This window comes from Xyrauchen texanus, chromosome 37 (assembly GCF_025860055.1).
Source record: "Xyrauchen texanus isolate HMW12.3.18 chromosome 37, RBS_HiC_50CHRs, whole genome shotgun sequence".
In the NCBI taxonomy this organism is placed as follows: domain Eukaryota; kingdom Metazoa; phylum Chordata; class Actinopteri; order Cypriniformes; family Catostomidae; genus Xyrauchen; species Xyrauchen texanus.
In genome coordinates this window covers 18,924,591-18,944,652 of record NC_068312.1, presented here as the reverse complement: position 1 = coordinate 18,944,652, position 20,062 = coordinate 18,924,591, and the positions used below count along the sequence as shown (strand labels likewise).

Below are 20,062 nucleotides of genomic sequence, written 5' to 3'. Positions count from 1 at the left end.
ATGGCCATTCAAAATTGGGAGAAAAGGGGGTAAGAAAAACAACCTCCCTCACATTCCACTTTGTCCTGCATAAAGGGGACTTATTAATACATTTTTGGGTTCAGCCATATGCTTGAGGCTACATTTTAATAAATGTCCGAATTAAACACTCTGGACACTTTTGTCCATACCGAGTGCAAATGCAAGATAACGGGGTGTAACTTAACTTCCCTGGTTAGTTTGATAGAAAGGCTTTGTAATGGCAAAATAGGGGAAAGAACTTCCTGTTCAATACAAACCAGGGATGGGCTCATGGTGGGAGCGACCAATGAGCCAAATGTCTGAGACCGAATGCATAATTATAAAACAAAATCTTGGCTAGGCCTAGCCCACCTTTGTCAGTCGGCTTATGTAACTTACTGAAGTGTAATATGAAACGTTTACCATTTCAAATGAAGGAATTCGCTATGCTATCATATTGCTTGAATAAGAGAGGGGGACATCTATAGGGAGGGATTATAGCAGGTAGTTGAATTTTGGAATACAATTCATTTTAATAACATTAAACTTCCCAGTCATAGATAAATATAATGAAGCCCACCTGCCCACATCACTCAAACCTTTTTATTAAAGGGTCAAAATTATCTCTAACTAGATCACACAAATTTGGTGGTAATAAAATACCCAAAAACGTAATGCCCTGTTTGGGCCACTGGAAGGTGCCCGGCAGAAAGCAGTCACTTGGCAGTATGCTGTCAGAGCCAAAGCTTCAGATTTAGATCAATTCAATCTGTATCCTGAGAATTTAGAAAAGGAATTATTAATTCTGTGGAGGCAAGGCATAGATATAGTAGGGTCAGAGACAAATAATAAAATATCATCTGTGTAAAGCAAATGCTTATGTGCAGGCCTCCTGCCACCACCCCTGGAAAATCATCCTCCTTTCTTATCGTGGCTGCTAATGGTTCCAGGGCAAGACAGAACAATAAGGGGGAAAGACGGCAACCCTGCTGGGGGCCCCTATCTAGAGTAAAATATTTGTTTGAACCGCTACTACCAGGTGTCTATAAAGTACCTTAATCCACCCAATAAAAGTATTCTCGAACCTGTACATTTCCAAAATCTTAAAAAGATAATCCCATTCTACCATATCAAATGCCTTTTTGGTGTCAAGTGAGATGGCAGCGACTGGATTCTGATTGTTTGCCACTACCCACATGACATTAATGAAACGCCTAATGTTATCAGAAGAGCTACGTCCCTGAATAAACCCCACCTGATCTATATGTATAAGAGATGTCATAACTTAATAATTTAGCCAACATTTTTGACAATATTTTAACGTCTAGCTGGATCAGGGACATTGGACGGTAAGGTGTGAACCTGTGGTTCGAGTTGGTTTTACATTTTGTCCTTGTAACAGGATCAATGAAAGGAGGAGGCGAGAACCGGCTTGACGATATAAATAATATTTTAATGAGAAACTTTAAAGACAACATAAACAATGTCCGTAAACGATCTATCTCTCCCCGCACGATCCTCTGCAGTCGACCTCTATCCCTCACGGTGGCTTAATTAGCCTAATACGGGACCGGGTGTGTAGGATCACGACCCGGCCCTGCCCTCCGCCCTGCCACAATCCTACATGATGAATCATGATCTCTGTATTAAAGCATTATCACACAGGGTTTATGCAAAAGTGCGTGCGTATGCACTCAACCATTTTTACATGAAATGTAGGGTACTTTTTTCAACTGTGATGATTGAAAGCAGAGAGAAGATTATGAATGATGATGATGCAGAGCAGAAGCAGAACTGTTCTTTTAAATGGTTTCACACCGGGAGGTCTGTAATACCTGGAGAAAGCTATTCTTTAGCCTTCACATTTATTCTGTTGAATTACCATTCACTGCCGTCTTTGCTTATGGTTTTAAGAGCCTTCTAAAAGCATTGTCAAAGGCTAAATATCTACTGAAATATAATGAGACAATTACAAGTTATTTGCAGTTTAACATTTGTTTGTAATTTATTTCATCAGCATACATGGCCACGGGGCACACCTAAATGAAATGGCAGTTTGTTTCTTCACTGTTTGCATCTAGCCAGACATGGTATTATCCTTTATTAATATTGGCTTAATAATTAACGTGACAACAGTATTAATTTTCTTTTTTATTCTAAATTGAGTTTATGTACTGTGGCAGGATGAATGAGGCACAGACAGACAATTCTCAAGTGTACTGTCCCACAAGGAGGTGTTTTATTGTGATTGTGGCAATAGTGAAATGTTTAAGACTCTAGTTTAATGTGAGGTGTCTTTAGTGCAGGGGCGGGGTCAGCGTGCCGTGATGTCTGTGTCTGTGTCCGTGTGTAGTGAAGCTTTTCCCGCTTTTCAATTTTGAAATAATCTAATGTTGCTGTCTTCAGGTGGAGGAAATTGTTGACGTAGGCACGTTTGCAGCCGAAGACATCCACATCCCCAGTGTCTACATCCACAGAATCGTAAGAGGAGATCGCTACGAGAAGCGGATTGAGGTGAGGCTGCTTGAATGTTCCGCTCATTTCTGTCACTTTTCCTTTATACATTTATCTCCCATCATATGTCTTATATTGCTGCCCCTCTGTTTGAACCTTGGCAGAGGCGCACAGTAAAGAAATGCCAGACTGAAAAGCCCAAACCCAAGAAAGACTCTGAAGTTTTGAGAGAGAGGATTATCCGCAGAGCTGCACTCGAGTTTGAAGATGGAATGTATGGTATGCTTGTGAAAATTGACAGAATTTCAGTGGTGTAAAAGTACAGAGAAATTATTATTAAATTGAAGAGTGGGTACGATGTCAAAATATTTCTCAGTTAAAAGTATCTAGCCAAAAACAAACTTGAATGTGTGAGTTTGTTTTAGATGGATGTTTTAGACCATGTCACTTCTGTTTATTATTTTAATCTCATAGGACTCCAATTTTATCTTTTAATTTGTAATGAAGATTATTGTAAACATATGTTTAATGTTTATTGATGTTTATTTTAGTCTTTCACGGAAATCCATTAATGCAGTTTAATAAACGTTTTATAGCTAACCTGGGCATTGGAATTCCCATGCTGGCCAGTAATTTCATTAAACCAGATATTACTGTCCACCTGCAGAGTGAAAATGGCATTTTGGGACTGGTAAGTTTTCCTTTCAAAGCTTTTTGTTGCAGAGGAATTTAAGCTGTTAAATAGACAGCAAAATAATTGTTCTTAAAACTTTATTTTAATTGCATTTAAAATGGAGTAATTCACCTAAAAGGAAAATTCTACCATTGTTTACTGTCCCTCATGTCATTCCAAAATGTCGACCTTATTTCTTCAATGAAACACAAAAGTAGAAATTTTGATGAAGGAAGTGGTTGCTCTTTTCTATGCGATTATAATGAATGAGAAGTTTATCAATTTTGGTCTGTTGCACACAAAACTATTACTTGTGGACAAATTTTGTGAGGCTTTTGTATCCTTTTTGAAGCTTGAAACCCTTTTATTGTAAGTGCATGGACAAGAGTGACCCATACATACTTAAAAATGTCTCCTTGTGTGTTCCATGGAAGAATGACAGTCATACGGATTTGCGGGTGAGTAAATTTTGACAGAATTAAAATTTTTGGGTGAACTATCCCTTTACAATTCAATATTGACTTGCAGAAGTATAAATTACTGTGGAAATATATATTCCACAATAGTACATATGTAGCTTGTATGATAGGAATAATCATGGAAAAGATGTTACTGGTATCTAATATAGTTATCATATATACTGCCGGCCAAATGTTTGGAATAATGACAGATTTAGCTGTTTCTGAAGGAAATTGGTACTTTAATTCACCAAAGTGACATTCAACTGATCACAAAGTATAGTCAGGATATTACTGATGTAAAAAACAGCACCATCACTATTTAAAAAAAGTTATTTTTGATAAAATCTAGACAGACACCATTTCTAGCAGCCATCACTCCAACACCTTATCCTTGAGTAATCATGCTAAATTGCTAATTTGGTACTAGAAAATCACTTGCCATTATATCAAACACAGTTGAAAGCTATTTGGTTCATTAAATGAAGCTTAACATTGTCTTTGTCTTTTGTTTTTGAGTTACCACAGTATGCAATAGACTGGCATGGCATTTCTTAAGGTCAATAATAGGTCAAAAATGGCAAAAAAGAAACCGCTTTCTCTAAAAATTCATCAGTCAATTATTGTTTTGAGGAATGAAGGCTATACAATGCTTGAAATTGCCAAATTTGCCTACAGTCTTCAAAGACAAAGGAAACTGTCTCTAACAAGGACAGAAAGAAATGTGGAAGGCCCAGATGTACAACTAAACAAGAGGATAAGTACATCAGAGTCTATAGTTTGCCTCACGTGTCCTCAGCTGACAGCTTCATTGAATTATATCTGCTCAACACCAGTTTCATGTATAACAGTAAAGAGAAGATTCAGGGGTGCAGGCCTTATGGGAAGAATTGCAAAGAAAACCCACTTTTGAAACAAACACAAAAAGAAAATGTTAGAGTGGGCAAAGAAACACAGACATTGGACAACAGATAATTGGAAAAGAGTGTTATGGATCTTAAACCCATTGAGCTTTTGTGGGATCAGCTAGACTGTAAGGTGCGTGAGATGTGCTCGACAAGACAGCCACATCTATGGCAAGTGCTACAGGAGGAATCATGGGGTGAAATGACATCTGAGAATCTGGACAAATTTGACAACTAGAATGCCAAGGATCTGCAAAGCTGACATTGCTGCACATGGAGGATTTTTTTTATGAGAAATCTTTGAAGTAGTTTAAGAAGTTCTGAGCATTTTCTTCAAATTGTAATTGTAAATTTTCATGTTATTAATGTCCTGACTATACTGTGTGATCAGTTAATTTCTTTCCATAAGAGCAAAATCTGTACATTATTCCAAACTTTTGGCTGCCAGTGTTTAAACGGATAAAATTTAGAGTTTAGACTAAAGTGTTAGTTCTGTAAACATTTATTTTATTCATATGAATATCCATTTAAATCCTTGGGTCTGATTAACTTAACACATTGTTGTCATTTATTTCTGTATTAAATTGAGTGATTTTGCAGTTATCATAAATGCATTCAAGAGCACTGTTTTTTTGCTCTTTAAATAATTCAGGGCCCATACCCAACAGAGGAAGAGGTTGATGCCGATCTCATCAATGCTGGTAATAATTGTCCTCACTTTCATACTTTTACACAGCATTAGCATAAATTGCCTTTTCATTTCTCCTTTTATCCATTCAGAACTAAAATAAAAGCTCTTTCCATTTCACTCTCACCTTTCAGGTAAAGAAACTGTCACAGTTCTTCCTGGAGCCTCCTATTTCTCTAGCGATGATTCCTTTGCCATGATCAGAGGGTAAGATGAAGAATCATATTTAAGTTTAACATTCAAACTTGTATTCTGTCAGAATTACTGCTTGTATTTGCTAAATTCCTTATTCACAGAATGTTGTGCTGTTTGCCTACCGTAATTGACGTTGCGTTATTATTGCTTGTGGAAAGCAGGTGTTTTTTTTATTGGTCATATCAATAGTACTTCATCAAATGATTTTTACATGATGGAGAACAAGCTAGACCAGCATAAACCAACTTAAGACCAGCATGAAAATTAATTCAAGCTGTCTTTTCAGCAGGCTAAGCTTTCCCACAAAATACTGTATAAATGACCAAAATAGGGTTGCACCACCTGTTCTTATGGCAAGTTCTTAACTAGTAGGTCGTAAGCTCTGCATAACGTAATGCATAGTCACATAATATGACTTTACTTGTATTGATCCAATAATCAGTCTTCAAATTTGTACACCGAAGAATTAAAAAGCCGTGAATTTCAGTTTGATCTTGTTACGAGTGATGTTCAAACCTTGTTTGCTCACGTAACTGTCAGCTGTAATAAATTATGTCCCCATTAAAATATGATGCGTAATAAAACAAGATTTGATCAACAGTATATTTGCACTCTGTAATTAACAATATATAGGAACTGTATCTAAAATAAATAAGGGGCGATAAGTAAATGCTAGTACAACAAGCTTGAAAAATAGACTTTTATTCATTTTAATATACTAAAGTGTGTGTGTGTGTGTGTGTGTGTGTGTATATGTATGTGTATGTATGTGTATATATATATATGTGTATATATATTGTATATGTTGAAACTTGACACCAGGCAGCGTACACAGGAAAGTGCACCGTTAGATCAGTTTCACGCTGAAGATGTTTTTACATAATGTTTTCTCAGGTAAATGTAAACGAGTGCCAACATCATATGTTGAAAGGACTGAAGATGTCAACCAAAACATGAGCTCATTGAGTCTGCTGTTTTTATTATGTCCATTACTCCTGCTTGGAGGCTTCCTTAAATATTTAGCTTATACAAAGGGTTATGTTCTGCCTAAGTTAAATGGTGCAACGCTCACATATTTAGTAGTGCATAAATTGTGACTTGGGCCCATTCACGCCACAAATAGGCTAAGTTGTAACTTATGTATAGCTGGTGCAACCGGCCCCAGAGTACTTTGACCCAGATTCTGACACTTTTAAATTAGCCAGCTGTGGGTGGAAGAGCCCACTTAGATAGTCTAATAATAAACAAAATGTTTTTTTTGTGCCAAATTATGTGGTGTGGCTGTTTTGGGGTGTAAGAATTGAGTGGCTGAGGGATTGTTTGCTGAGTGTTAATGGAGAAAGTGTGGGACGGAGTTGAGGCAAAATGTGTAATGAGTCTACCACGATGGTGGCTGCGCCTCAGGCCACATTTGCTGACATATCAGCTCTGTCAAAACAGGTGGTTACTTTAATTGGACGCTTTCTGTATTGCTCAGAGACGAGCCGGAACGAAGGTGCTTTGTCTCTGCTGGCGCTGATCTGGCCTTCATGGAGAGGACATGCGGCGCTGTCAATAAAGCAATTGCCTCTTGTTGCTCCTAAGTGCATGTGTGTGATTGTGGATCCTGTGTGTGCGTGTCTGTGAATATCAATTTTCTGACAACACCATTTTAAATTTTGCTCAATGTAACGTATTGATGTTAGTTTGAATCATTTTAATGATGCTAGTGTTTCCATGAAATTCAGAGGGAGAATTTTGAATGATCTTTACTACTTTCTAAACTACTACAAATCATTGCAACCATGTCTGTCAAACTCCCAAAAAAGCACTATAAAAACACCATGAAACTTGTTCATATGACATTTGTGCTATGTTCTGAAGCCATATGATAAAGGCTTGAGGAACAGACAGAAATTTAGGTCATTTATATACTTATAATCTTCCCCTGAAGTGAGCTGTTAACTGTTGTGACTGAATCATTGAATCAGTGAGGAACTAGATCAGTCCGTTTCCTAAATAAATCATTCTGACCTGTTTTGTGAGCTGGATGAACCATTTAATTGAAAAGATCAAACAATGCTACTTCCCTCGTGAGCTCTCCTGAACACCAAGAAGAGCTAGGATAGATGACAAGAATTTTAGAGAAAACTTACTTGAGTTTAACTTAAATTTTACTTGTTCTTATGACTTCAGCAGATTAAAAATATAATGAACAAGTAAAATGTACCTTATTTAGTAAATTTATTTTGGTTCTTTTTGTAGTTTTGGATCTTGACAGACCGATTGCCTTATTTTAGGAACACTAGGTGCAGCGTTATTCGATATGTCATAAGCACAAAGTTAGTGGGCATTGTCATCACATTTTGGTATTTTTCATGCAAGCATGTGCTAAGTCTAGGCATAAATTTGGTAAAATTGCTCATGCAAAGCACTAATGCGCTGGGTCAAGTGCAATTTAATTCTGAGGTTCTTCTGCGGTTATTGCACTGTCAGCGTCTTTATAAATAGTCCACACCCTTTCAAGCACCAGTGAAATAAACAAAGACGGCACATTCATAAGAAGCTGATAGTGTAAATGGACAGTATGCAATGAATTAGAAGAATTGAAAAATTGCCATGTTCTTTTGTGCATTAACTGCATCCTTGTTGAATGTCTGGCATATTTCTTGTGACAGGCTTCATTTATATGCATGGAAACTGTGATTCTCATCAGGACATGTAGGCTCCCTTACGTTATTGAGAATGTAGGCATTATTAATCAAATTGATCTACCGACACACAAATCATGGTTAGTATTAACAGTGATTGTATCGGCTTTCCAATGTTAGGCTATGGATCGAGGCATTGTTTTTTTTTTTGGTGTTCCACAGAAGAAAAAGAGGCCGGTTTGGAACAACATGAGGGGGGTAAATAATGTATTAATTTTCATTTTGGCTTGAACTATTCCTTTAATATTTTTGTCTGCTATCATAACAGTTACTGTAAGCCATGTGAACCATTCAGCCTGTTTTACTAAGGTCAGATTGTAGGTTTGTGTTCGTCTGTAATATTGTTGCTCCTGTGGGACTGAGCTATTTGCATGAGCCATTTGTTAGACAATAGTCCCATGTCATTCAGAGTCCTCCATGTCGATATTTTATGGGTCTTATCGATTTTCCACGGATGGCTGACGCCTTCTTCCCACATGCCTTGCAAGTATTTTTGTGTTCACTGTCTGCGACTCCAGCAGCGGTCATATATTTAGGCTTTAATTGTCCAGTGCAGTAGGGAGCATAAAGAATGGTCATGGGATTTTTGCTGTACCCAGCACAAGGTGAGTCATGACAGCACATACATTAGGTATATAGACCTTCCACCCACTTACAGTCTGCACATAGGTTCGTGACTAGACTTTCTGACAAGCCAGTGGTTTAGTGGTGCACTATTTCAATCCAACAGGGTAGACGTGATGGCACACAGGATATTGCACACTCAAATGATTTCATTCTAGTTTGTTGGCAAGTTGGTAGTGATATTATTTGGATGGGCATTTGAAATGGACAGTTTTGCCCAAATCAAGTGCATATTGAGCATGAACTACTGTCTTTACAGTCTTTACAGCAATAATTCACAGAAAATGATCCTTATTTACACACCCTCATGCCGTTCCAAACCCGTATAAACATTCTTTCTTCTGAGGAACACAAAAGGAGACGTTTTGAAGGTGTTCTCACTTTTCTTTTCAATATAACAAAAGCATTATACTAGGGACTTGCAAGCAAAAAGGGCAAAAAAGTACCATCAAATTTGTCCATATGACTGGTGCACTGTATCCCAATCCTTCCAAAGCCATAGGACAGCAAATTTGAGTAGTTATTTTTGTAAGTTATTGTAGTTATTCTTCACTGCTGCCGAAGCTCTTGCACATAATTTTGAGATTTGTCAATAATGCCAAAGCCATCATCTCTTGCGTGTCTCTTAATCGATCCCTTCACACACAGTTTTAATGCAGGTACACGAATGAGATTTGAAAAATACAATGATGTTCCCGTCATCCATACGACACCAGCTGTTAAATTAATACAAATAATAATAATAATTCCTTACATTTATATAGCACTTTTCTAGGCACTTAAAGTGCTTTACATAGTATAGGTGGAATCTCATCAACCACCACCAGTGTGCAGCATCCACTTGGATGATGCAACGGCAGCCATATTGCACCAGTACACTCACCACACACCAGCTATTCTAAAGCAATACGATCTCTTTTAGTGTGAAAAATATAAATATTTAAGTACTTTTTAACTGTAATCTATCGCTTTGGGTAAGCTTTACGAGAGGATGGAGTCCAAACGGTCTCATTGTATTCGCATTGACATTTTATGGACGTAATCTCACGTTCTCCTCCAGGTTGAGACTTCCTGGATAAGCACATAAACGCGCCATTGTGAGTAAAGAAACAGATAATAACAGATCGTATCCAAAACCAACCAAGCTACTGTACAGTGTTCCTCCTCACCAGTAAACAGTGCTGCTCTTCCGGCTGTGATGCTCTTGCCTCAGTTCTTGCATGGTTCAAATGCCATTGCGATTACGTCACATGCAGGATGGAAGCATAATTTAGAGTTAAAAAAGTACTTAAATGTGTATCTTTTTCGCACCAAAAGAATTTGTGTCACTTTAGAAGACATTAATTTAACAGCTGCTGTCGTATGGAGGATGTTTATGATGCCTGTCTGGGATTTTTGGAGATTCAAAAGAAAATCACTAACATTTTAAGGACCAACTGAGCTAAGATATTCTTCTATTTTTCTTCAAATGTGTTCTGGTGAAGAAAGTCAGACACACCTGGGATATTGGAAGGGTAAGTAAATAATGAGAGAATTTGTATTTCTGAAACTCTTCTTTTTGTTGTTTTTTTAAGGTGCTTTTTTGTCCTTTGAGCTTGAGAGCCCCTGGTCACTATATGGTTTCATTGTATGAAAAAGACAAATAAATAAATAAAATAGCGGCTTAATGTTGTCCTCATTTCTAAATTGAAGAAAAAGGAGGCTCCAGTTTGTAGTACTTTAACGGAGGCATTTTTAAAGCACTGAATCCAAATTCTATTGTTCCACACACTTTAAATATATTTGTAATTAAATAATAAAAGTTTTGTGAGACCAAACATAAGGTTAAAGGAGCTATTGTGTCAATATCTGAGTCTGTTTATATAATTAGCTATGATACTACAGAGTTATTTTTGATTTTGCTTCTTTTCTTCTAGGGGCCATATCAACTTGACAATGTTAGGTGCCATGCAGGTATCCAAGTATGGAGATCTGGCCAATTGGATGATTCCGGCAAGTTCACAATTTCTTTCACTTCTTTGATAAAACAAAATGAAGCTGAATCAAGATTACATTTACATTTATGCATATGGCAGATGCTTTTAAAGCGACTGTAAGTGCTTTCAAGATATATATTCAATCAGCAATGTGATCCTTGTGAATTGAACCCATGTCCCTGACATTGCTAGTTCCACATTCTACCAGCTGAGCTAAAGGAGCCATATATATTGAACCAAATTTTACTAAAAAGAGTTAAAAGGCTTTATCATCTGGCTTTAGTCCAACTGTGTTTTATCCCACACACAGAAAATGCCTTGGTTACTGCATGTACTTATTTAGGCACAGTGGGCTTGTAATTGCTTATAGATCGGCTTATTGATGCTAATTGTCCCTTCTGATATATTTAAAAATAAAAGCATGTGGACAAGGTAAAACCTCATACACAATTTCATCAAAGGCATTCAGTGTTGAATCAAGCCAAGCTTCAAAAACTTCATAGCTTAACTCCTTATTTTCTTCCTGCAGCTTTTCTCTTAACCTCCTGCTGAAATTAACTTGAGCTTTCCTTTTGTTTTGTGAAATCACTGAGCGTCTAATGATTTAATGCACTGCATGAAATCAGAAATGATTTATGTAGAAGATGATGTTCTGTGAGGAGCACAGATAGTGATGCGTGGTCTCATTTTACTTCTTTCAAGCATGAAAAAGAAACAATTGTCACTCAGGTAGTGCATGTGCAAAAACATGAAAAGTTGAATTATATATTAATTTGTAATTTTTGCGCTAATATTGTCACCTAACGGAAATGCAAGTGATTGGGGAAGGACTATTTATTTTTTGAACAATGGCAGATGGGAGAAATGGTCAAGAAACCTGTTTGAAAACAAACTCACGCCACTGGTTTAGCCAATGTTGCTGGTCGGGTTGCTTCAACAAACAGATCCATTCCATAAATTTTAAATTCACAAACAAGAAAACTAGCATTAATCAACAATTGAGTTGTAACAATAGCCACTTCAACTTCAGGGCTTCAGCTAACCGGACCTACTCTATGTCAATGCAGCTTCTCTTCTCTTATTAGTTTACTTGTGTTCGCATTGTTCAGTTAAATTCTTTCTTACAGTCATTCAATTACTGTCTGCAAGTCAGCTAGGCTGCAAATGTCCTATATCCAAAATAATTGCTACCCTCTAGGTTCACAAAAGGGTTTCCAATTCTTAATAAGAGTCAATGTTGGCTGTGGTTTTTGGAGCCATTGTACTGCTGGCTGACACCGGTGGCGCCTGGTGCTGCTGTCAGTTGAGGGGGCTGTCAATACTCAGCTGCCCTGCATGCAGACACCTCTGCAGGGTTATTTATAGTCCTCCAGGGCCTTCGCCCTGTCAGTGACTGATGCCTTCCAGCCCCATGGCCCTCTGCACATCTCGCTTATCGAGTTTAGTTGAAGGTTATTTCTCACAATCTGGAACACATGAAGCATGAGCTGCTCTCTGCATTCAGTGTTTTTTCCTTCTTGGTCCCTTTCTCTTATTACTTCTTTTTTCAAGCCACCTCACTTGCACTTAACTAAGTGAAAAATGTCAAGGATACCCTGAAATGCAGAGTTGAAGTGATTAGCTAGAGATTAAAGGAGCATTTTTTTTGTAATAATGCTAAAGAGAAATTTTCTACTTAAGCACTATTTTGACAGTAGTAGTTTTTTAAACAATGTTTGAGTTGCAATTATCATGCAATGTCTTTGATTTTTAGCGTGCTAAGCACAGCATGGCCTTGAAGTTTTGGTCTTATTTTCTGCAAACCTGTGCTAAGTCTAGGGGCAAGTGGGTTTGGAGAAATTACACGCACAAAGTCTAATGGGCTGCGTCAATTGCAGTTTAATTCTCAGGTTCTTCTCTGGGTATTCTATAGTCCATTCCACACTTAAACAAACAGCACATTCATAAGAAGTTGGTAGTGTAAATGGACTGTATGCAATGAAAAATAAAAATATAGTTTTGTGCTTTAACTTAATCCTTGTTGAATGTGAGGCATATTTCTAGTGACAGGCTTCATTTATACACATGGAAAATGTTGTATCCATAAGGATTTGGATGTAGGTTCTGTTAAATTATAGAGAATTAAATTAATATCATATAATCATATTGATTAATTGATGCCCAAATCATGGCTAGTATTAACAGTGATTGTATCACAGGTTAGAAGGTTTTTGCACCCACTTCACTTCTACCGGTCAATGTTGCTTTAAAAATAAAATTAACTTATTGAAACACTAAGAAGTATTTTAAACCCAAAATATTTTCCAAATTAAAATTACACTTCAAAAAATGAAAATATAGTTAACATAATGAAGTGGTAAAAAAAAATCATTTATACCACCTCCCCAAATCCACATATGTTACCCTCTCCAACTTCTTCCACCAGCACCTGTGGCTTAAAAATCACTCTAATACAAAAAGGTGAAAAAGTACCTATATAAATTTGATCATAAATACAATTGTAAATAAAACTTAAACATAATAATATTAGTTAAAACCATGACCTCTTGAAAGTTTAACAACGTGTTGAACAAAAGCTATTAATCACAGAAATTAACATGTTAAATTTCCCTGGCCTAGTTTCTTGTCAGATGAGATATCAGCAACACTTGAACAACTAACCTTAAATATTATTTTAACCCCCCCCCCCCCAAAATAAATACTGCAATTACAGACATTCCTATTCAGACATGATTAGATTTCTCAGTGGAGGCCTGAGATAGCCAAAGAAAAAAGTAGGTAATTTGCAACATGATTTTTACAGACGTTGAATGAGAAAAATGTAGGATTTTGTTTTCGATTTTGAAAATGTTTTATTTTGACAGGTTTAAAAAAAGGACATCTGCAAAATTCAGAATCGGAATGGACCTTATTCATAGCAGTGCCATCTTTACATTTTGAAGAGAATGACAACGAGGCTGTAAGTGATAAGACTTAGTCAATTCAATGGGTTGTAAGGTTGTTTAAAGTGTTTTTGATCTCTCCGCTGATGAAGCATTAAAAAGAAAACATCTTTCCTTTAAATTTCAGTTGACAAAAACCTCCAGCAAACATTATTTGTGGAAAATTAGATATGATCTGGGAGCTTTATACAGTGGATCCCAATAAAGAGACTGTAAGTCTATCCCTCACAGCCTTGTTTTCATGTATGTCATAAATCAAATATGGTGCTGATTAGGGTTGGGCGATGTCCCCTAAATTGGCAGTTGACGATGTTGACAGTAAAACATTGCGATGGACGATGATATCGTCGGTGGGGTGGGGCGGGGATTATATAATTTCATATAATTTTCAAAAATTATATGAAAAATTATAATTTCGTTATTTTACTAACCCAAGTAATGACTCGTCGGTGCTTTATCAGTGGGTTGCACGACACGTGAAGCTTTTTTTTTAGCTTTCACTTAAGAAGAGTTGTGAACTTTTTATTTTAATATATCTCGTTACATAAATACTATTTTCCACTTAAAAACTATAATTTCGTTATTTTACTCACTGATGAGCAAAAGGTTGAGGCAGAAATGACCATGTACCTGCAGGAAATGGCCATTGATGGGGAAGAGGACCCGCTGACTTGGTGGAAAACGAACGACAAAAGGTTTCCGTTCATGGCAAGATTAGCACGGAAATATCTGTGTGCTACCAGTACTCCATCAGAGCTGGTCTTCAGCACAGCGGGTAGTGTAGTTACTCCAATCCGCAGCTTATTAAAACCAGATAAAGTGAATATGTTGGTATTTCTGGCCAGAAACATAGAAATTTAAATATGGTCTTAAATAAGTTTAAATAAAATAAATTTAAATAAGATATTAGACTTTACGCATTTTTCGCCATCCGTTGCGGAGCTATTCGATTTTGCATATTATTTTTTAAACGTTCATTTGTGTAGTTCATGTGACCACTTTACAATATTTCAATAACATAATTTATTTTGTAGCCTGTGCTGAAGTTAATTGTGCTGCTAATTATAAGTAAAATGTTAATGCCGAGTTTCGGTCTGAGTGTTGTTCCGTTTTCTTGTTCTTTATTTGTTGTTCTTCTATGTTTTAATAAATGTGTGTTTTTCATATTCACCTTGTTTCTTTCATTTGATTTGACATTATGGATTTATGGCCAAGGAAAATTTTCTTTAAAAGTATTAACCAGATAAAAGTTATTTGACGTTCGCTGGTCTGGGTTTATCTTAAACTGCCGCTTCAGTGTATACAAGAGCTATGTGACAATGAGCAAGATTTTCTGAGACACTACAACTACTAATAATTAATTAATAAAGGCTATTTTCTTGTAGCCTACAACATAAAATATTTTAATCTAAATGTACAGTGTAAGACATGTAAAAAAAAGACAAGAAGCTAACAATGTCAAGATCAATATTTGTGTAGCCTGCCTGACACAGTATTTTCACAGACTAACACGTCACGTCTCTGGCATATACTACAGTATTTAAAATAGCATATATGCATTAGTTATATTCTCAATTTAATTTACAGAGCAATCCCTGCAAAGTTTTTAGTTTAACTATAGAAGAGACAAGGATTAGTGAGTAACTCTAGCAAGACTCGCAAAAGGGGGCGTGGCATCACGATGGTGGCTCTACATCGTGATGTTGGTCAGCCATCACGGCACAACCCTAGTGCTGATGTGAAAAGATTTGTCATTCTGTAAAAAAGGATGCACTGAGAATTTGGCCTAGACTTTAATGTCATTTCTAGAAAAGCCATTTCACACCATTTTCTCAGAAATTAAATATTTGCACACTTTTTCTTTACACATTAGTATGCTGCATACATACACAAGAGATCACTGATTTCAGTGATCTCATGATCAGAAACAAAACAAAACAAAAACACACCAGCGTTGTTGCAAAGAAGACCATAGTCTCATATAAGCATATGTTGTTGGCCAGAAGTTGTTTATGGGAACTGAGTACTTTATCTGAGTACATTATCAAACATAAATTGGTTTGCATGCAATGCTACAAAGTGTACAGTACTGTTCCAAGTTGTCTTCAGCCTTTAAACTCTTAATGAATCAAACAAGCATGTCAGACTAATTACAATAATCATTCCAATTACTTTGGGCTCCCGGCAACCTCTCAAGACTACAGGGACAGCAGATTGTAGTGCAGCTAGAGGGCCTGAAGCTGGAAGACTATCAGTGAGAGAAGAAAAGGGACATTACAATGCCCCTTCCATCTGCTCGTCCAGTGATAGCAGCTCTCACTTTCTTCAGCATCCCAGATAATGATGAAGACGCATTACATCAAACAGTCCCAACATGCTCCTCAGGAGTCAGTACCATTGAAGAGGAAGGGTTGTTTCAGGTTGTGCCAGGATGGTTGATATTCATGGGAACACTTTTCCGAAAGAGTGTACATTGTTCACTCTCCAGGTTTTATGCTATGGTAGAAGCATCAGTATTGGGGATTTACGAATTAGCATTTGTAATGTTCCGGAATGGCTTGAAGGAGTAGTTCACCATCAAATTAAATTCTACAATTGACTGACTCTATGTAATAATGTCCCTTGCATCCACATCCCAACACCCACACACTTTCTTGTTAAAAAGACGTGATTTATGTGCTCAAACCTGAGCCGGTACTATTTAACTCTTGACCTTCATAGAGAAATTGGCTTGTGCAGAGTTTCAACAAGCCCAGACACAAAATCATAGTTCACTTCAAATGACACATTACCTGACAGAACTTAAGGGCACTGAAGTTGCTCAGTCCCTGCTAGCCGTTCTGCATCAATCTTTTCCCTGGTATGAACATACAGTGTAAACATTCATAGTGCAGGATGGAAAAAGTATGTAAACCCTTGGACTTAAAGAGAGAGTTCAGCAAAAATGAAAATTCTCATCATTTACTCACCCTCAAGACATCCCAGATGTATATGAATTTCTTTCCTCTGCACATTGGCATATTTTTACTATCCAGTGCAAAGTGTCTCCAATGAGATGTAAAACATTCTAGGATTCAAATGCAAAACGGCACTTTGACATTCCTGACAATTGGTACCTGTTACTTTTCTCAGCGCTGGCCAGGATGGGCAAATCACAGTTGTTTATGGATGGATGGATGGATGGATGGATGAATGGTTTCAGTAGATAGGAAATTAAGCAGAAACATTTTAGGTGTTACGAATTTATATAAATAAATAAAAACACAGTAGGTCTGCTAGTCAGAGAATTATAGTGAAAAAGAGTTGGTCTGTTCTCACCCAAAACCAACTAGATCACTTTAGAAGACATTGATTAAACCACTGGTGTTTGATGGATTATGTTCATGCTGACTTGATCTACTTTTTGGAGCTTTAAAGGCCTGCCTACCATTCACGTACATTGAACGGACCTATAGAGCTTATATATTCTTATACAAATCTTTGTTTGTGTTCTGCTGAATTAAGAAAGTCATGCACTTAATGCATCTTAGATGGCATGAGGGGAATAAATTATGAGAGAATTTTCATTTTTAAATGAACTAACTCTTTAATAAGTGGTTGAAACTCATTTGGAATCATTAACCTCCACAAAATGTTTCTTGTATTTGCAGATCACACCTGTACTATAGTCAGGATATATTTTGAACCATTCCTCTTTAGAGATCTGTTTCTGTTCAGAAATATTCTTGGTATATCTGGTGTAAAATGCTTTCTTGAGGTAATGTCAATTATCTAAATCAGGTTTAGATCAGGATATTTAAAGTCTTGTCAATGCATCTCAGTCGGGTTGAGTTCAGGAAATTTTAGGTCTTACAATTTCATCTCAGTCGGCTTGATATCAGGATATTTGAGATCATGCCAATACATCTCAGTCAGGTTGGGTACAGGCATATTTTCCTCTGTTGAAGCCAGTTTTACTCCTGTGATTTGGGTTGTTGTGTAGTTGCATCATCCAACATCCAATGAGCCTCAGTTGGCAGGCAGATGGAAACTGCAGAGAAAAAGTTGGGACAGTAAGAAAAATGCAAAACAAAAACATAAAGGAGTGATTTGGAAATTATATTCACCCTGGAATTTTCCTCCATACATCCATTATGCAGGTCTTCAGCTGCACAATTGTACGGGGTCTTCGTTGCCATATTGTGCACTTCGTAATGCACTGCACATTCTCAATTGGAGATGGACAGGACTGAAGGCAGGCCAATCTAGCACCTGCACTCTCTGCTTATTCGGCCAGTATGTTGTTTGAAGTTGTCCTGCTGAAAATGCTGGAACATCCCTGGAAAAGACGGTGCTAGATGGCAGTATATGTTACTCCAAAACTTTTACATATCTGTCTGCATTAACGGTGCTCTTACAGATGGATGAGTTTCCCATGCCATGGGCACTGACACACCCCTGGCACATTCAGACACTGGCTTTTAGACCGACACTAATAACAGCTTGGATGGTCCTTTTCCTCTTTGGCCTGGAAAACGCGATGGCTGTGTTCTTCAAAAACTTTTTGAAATGTGGACTCATTGGACCAAAAAACATGGTTCCACTTCTTTCCATCTAATATGAGACCGAGCCCTGAGAAGTCGGCAGTGCTTCTGGACAGTGTTGATGTAGGGCTTCTGCTTTGCATAGTTAAGTCTTAACTTGCACCTGTGGATGCAGCGGCGAGTGGTGTTGACTAACAAGGTTTACTAAAGTAATAGATTATTACAGATTAATGATGTTGTTTAAAACAGTGATGTCTGAGGGATCAGAGATTCCCTCAGAAGTGGTTTTCGTCTTGCCCTTTACACACTGAGATTTGAATTATATTGTGCACTGCAGAGGGTGAAATGCCCAAAATCCTTCCAATTTGTATTTGGGGAACATTGTTCTCAAAGTGCTGGATTATTTGCTGAAGTATTTGTTGGCAAATTGACAAGTTTCGAATGATCTTTGCTCTTGAAGGACTAGGCTGTTTTTGGAGGCTCCCTATATACTATGACACGATTGGCTCTCCTGTTTAGAATCTCCTGTTTCACATCGCCTTGTTATTTCAATTCGTCAAATTGTTATTAGTCTTAAATTGCCCCTGTCTCAACTTTTTTGGAGTGTGTTGCAATTATCTGTTTGAAATGACTGTACATAAAAAACCCTCATAAAATGCTTAGTTGTAGTGCTTTCAATTTAGCAAAGGGTGAATCTAATTTACAAATCACTCCTTTTTGTTTTTATTAGCATTTTTAATACTGTCCCAAATTTTGGGATTTGGGGTTGTATGCTTAAATGTTTGAAGGAACCAGTCTTTTGATATTAATTAGGATGTTGTGACAGAGGGTAACATGCTACAGATATGAAAGCCACCTTGCCAAAGGTTGTGTTTCTTGTTAATATTTAAATAAATACAATAATGTTCACAGACTTCCTTCAAGATGTGATAAGGAATTAGACAATTGTCTGCAATTGTTCTGCTCGGTTAAACAACACACAGCCTTTTGTCACACTGACATGGGTGCCTCAATAGTTGTCAAAGAAACGTCATTAATGCTAGTCACCATTGAATTGCCATGTCCAGCCGGTTTGTGTAGGAGAGAATGAGTTTAGAGGAGTGGATAAGGATGTGATTCAACAAAATGAAATTGCCTGAAGTGAAGGGCATAATTTTACGTCTTAATCAGCAGGCTTGAAAAGCAAGGCTAGTGTGATTTACAGGGGAAATATTTGATAAGTTGTCATGGAAACTCTCTCTGCTGTCCAGTAAAGTTGCCGTTTTTCCAATAGAAATATCCCCTCCACATATATACACACACACCCACACACCACTTCTATGTGCCACTTCCCCCAATGTGTAAAACAGCACTTCTAGAATGTGCCGTCTTCAAAGCCTGCATAAATGAACAAGCAAAATGCCCAGGTGTCTGCACTTGGACCTTCTCTTGCCGCTTTATTCACAGTTATTTATTTGCATGCCTGTCAACATCTGTGTGTTAAGAGCCCTTTGGAGTGATGATGAGAGCTTGATGTTTGATTGATTGATTGATTGATTGATTGATTGATTGATTTGGTGTAGATGTAGCCTCTTGAGCCATTTATAACTGGTTAATGCAGTATGATCCATCATCTAAAAGATCATGGTTGTGTCCCATAGTAGTATACGTCAGTTGTTGTCATTTCTGAACTAATTACAAGAAGGGTAACTTGATCAAAGCTACAATAAAATATGTTTCACATAACATTACCCTCTGGCACCACTTCAATTTGCTGTTATTATTAGTGGCTCCAAAAAGTATATAGACACTTATGCCACCTTCCAGACAAGTCGAAGATTGCAATACTCAAGTTAAAATTCCCCACATATGAACTCGAAGCATTCTGGTGAATCATACTTCACAAGATGGCACCATGACTCACTAAGACAATTTTTTTCATTTTTCCAATTATG

The 20,062-nt window shown here is 37.2% G+C and overlaps 1 protein-coding gene across 2 annotated transcripts in view; it reads left to right on the top strand.

Annotated features, from left to right (window-relative positions):
- LOC127630769 (succinyl-CoA:3-ketoacid coenzyme A transferase 1, mitochondrial-like) overlaps positions 1-20,062 on the top strand; it is a 63,313-nt gene that overhangs the window by 27,388 nt on the left and 15,863 nt on the right. For both annotated transcript variants that reach the window (XM_052108535.1, XM_052108534.1), the window contains exons 8-13: positions 2,407-2,514; positions 2,619-2,733; positions 3,051-3,145; positions 5,143-5,191; positions 5,313-5,385; positions 10,604-10,679. In XM_052108535.1, coding sequence (XP_051964495.1) covers positions 2,407-2,514; positions 2,619-2,733; positions 3,051-3,145; positions 5,143-5,191; positions 5,313-5,385; positions 10,604-10,679 — 516 coding nt within the window. The remainder of the gene's footprint in view (positions 1-2,406; positions 2,515-2,618; positions 2,734-3,050; positions 3,146-5,142; positions 5,192-5,312; positions 5,386-10,603; positions 10,680-20,062) is intronic.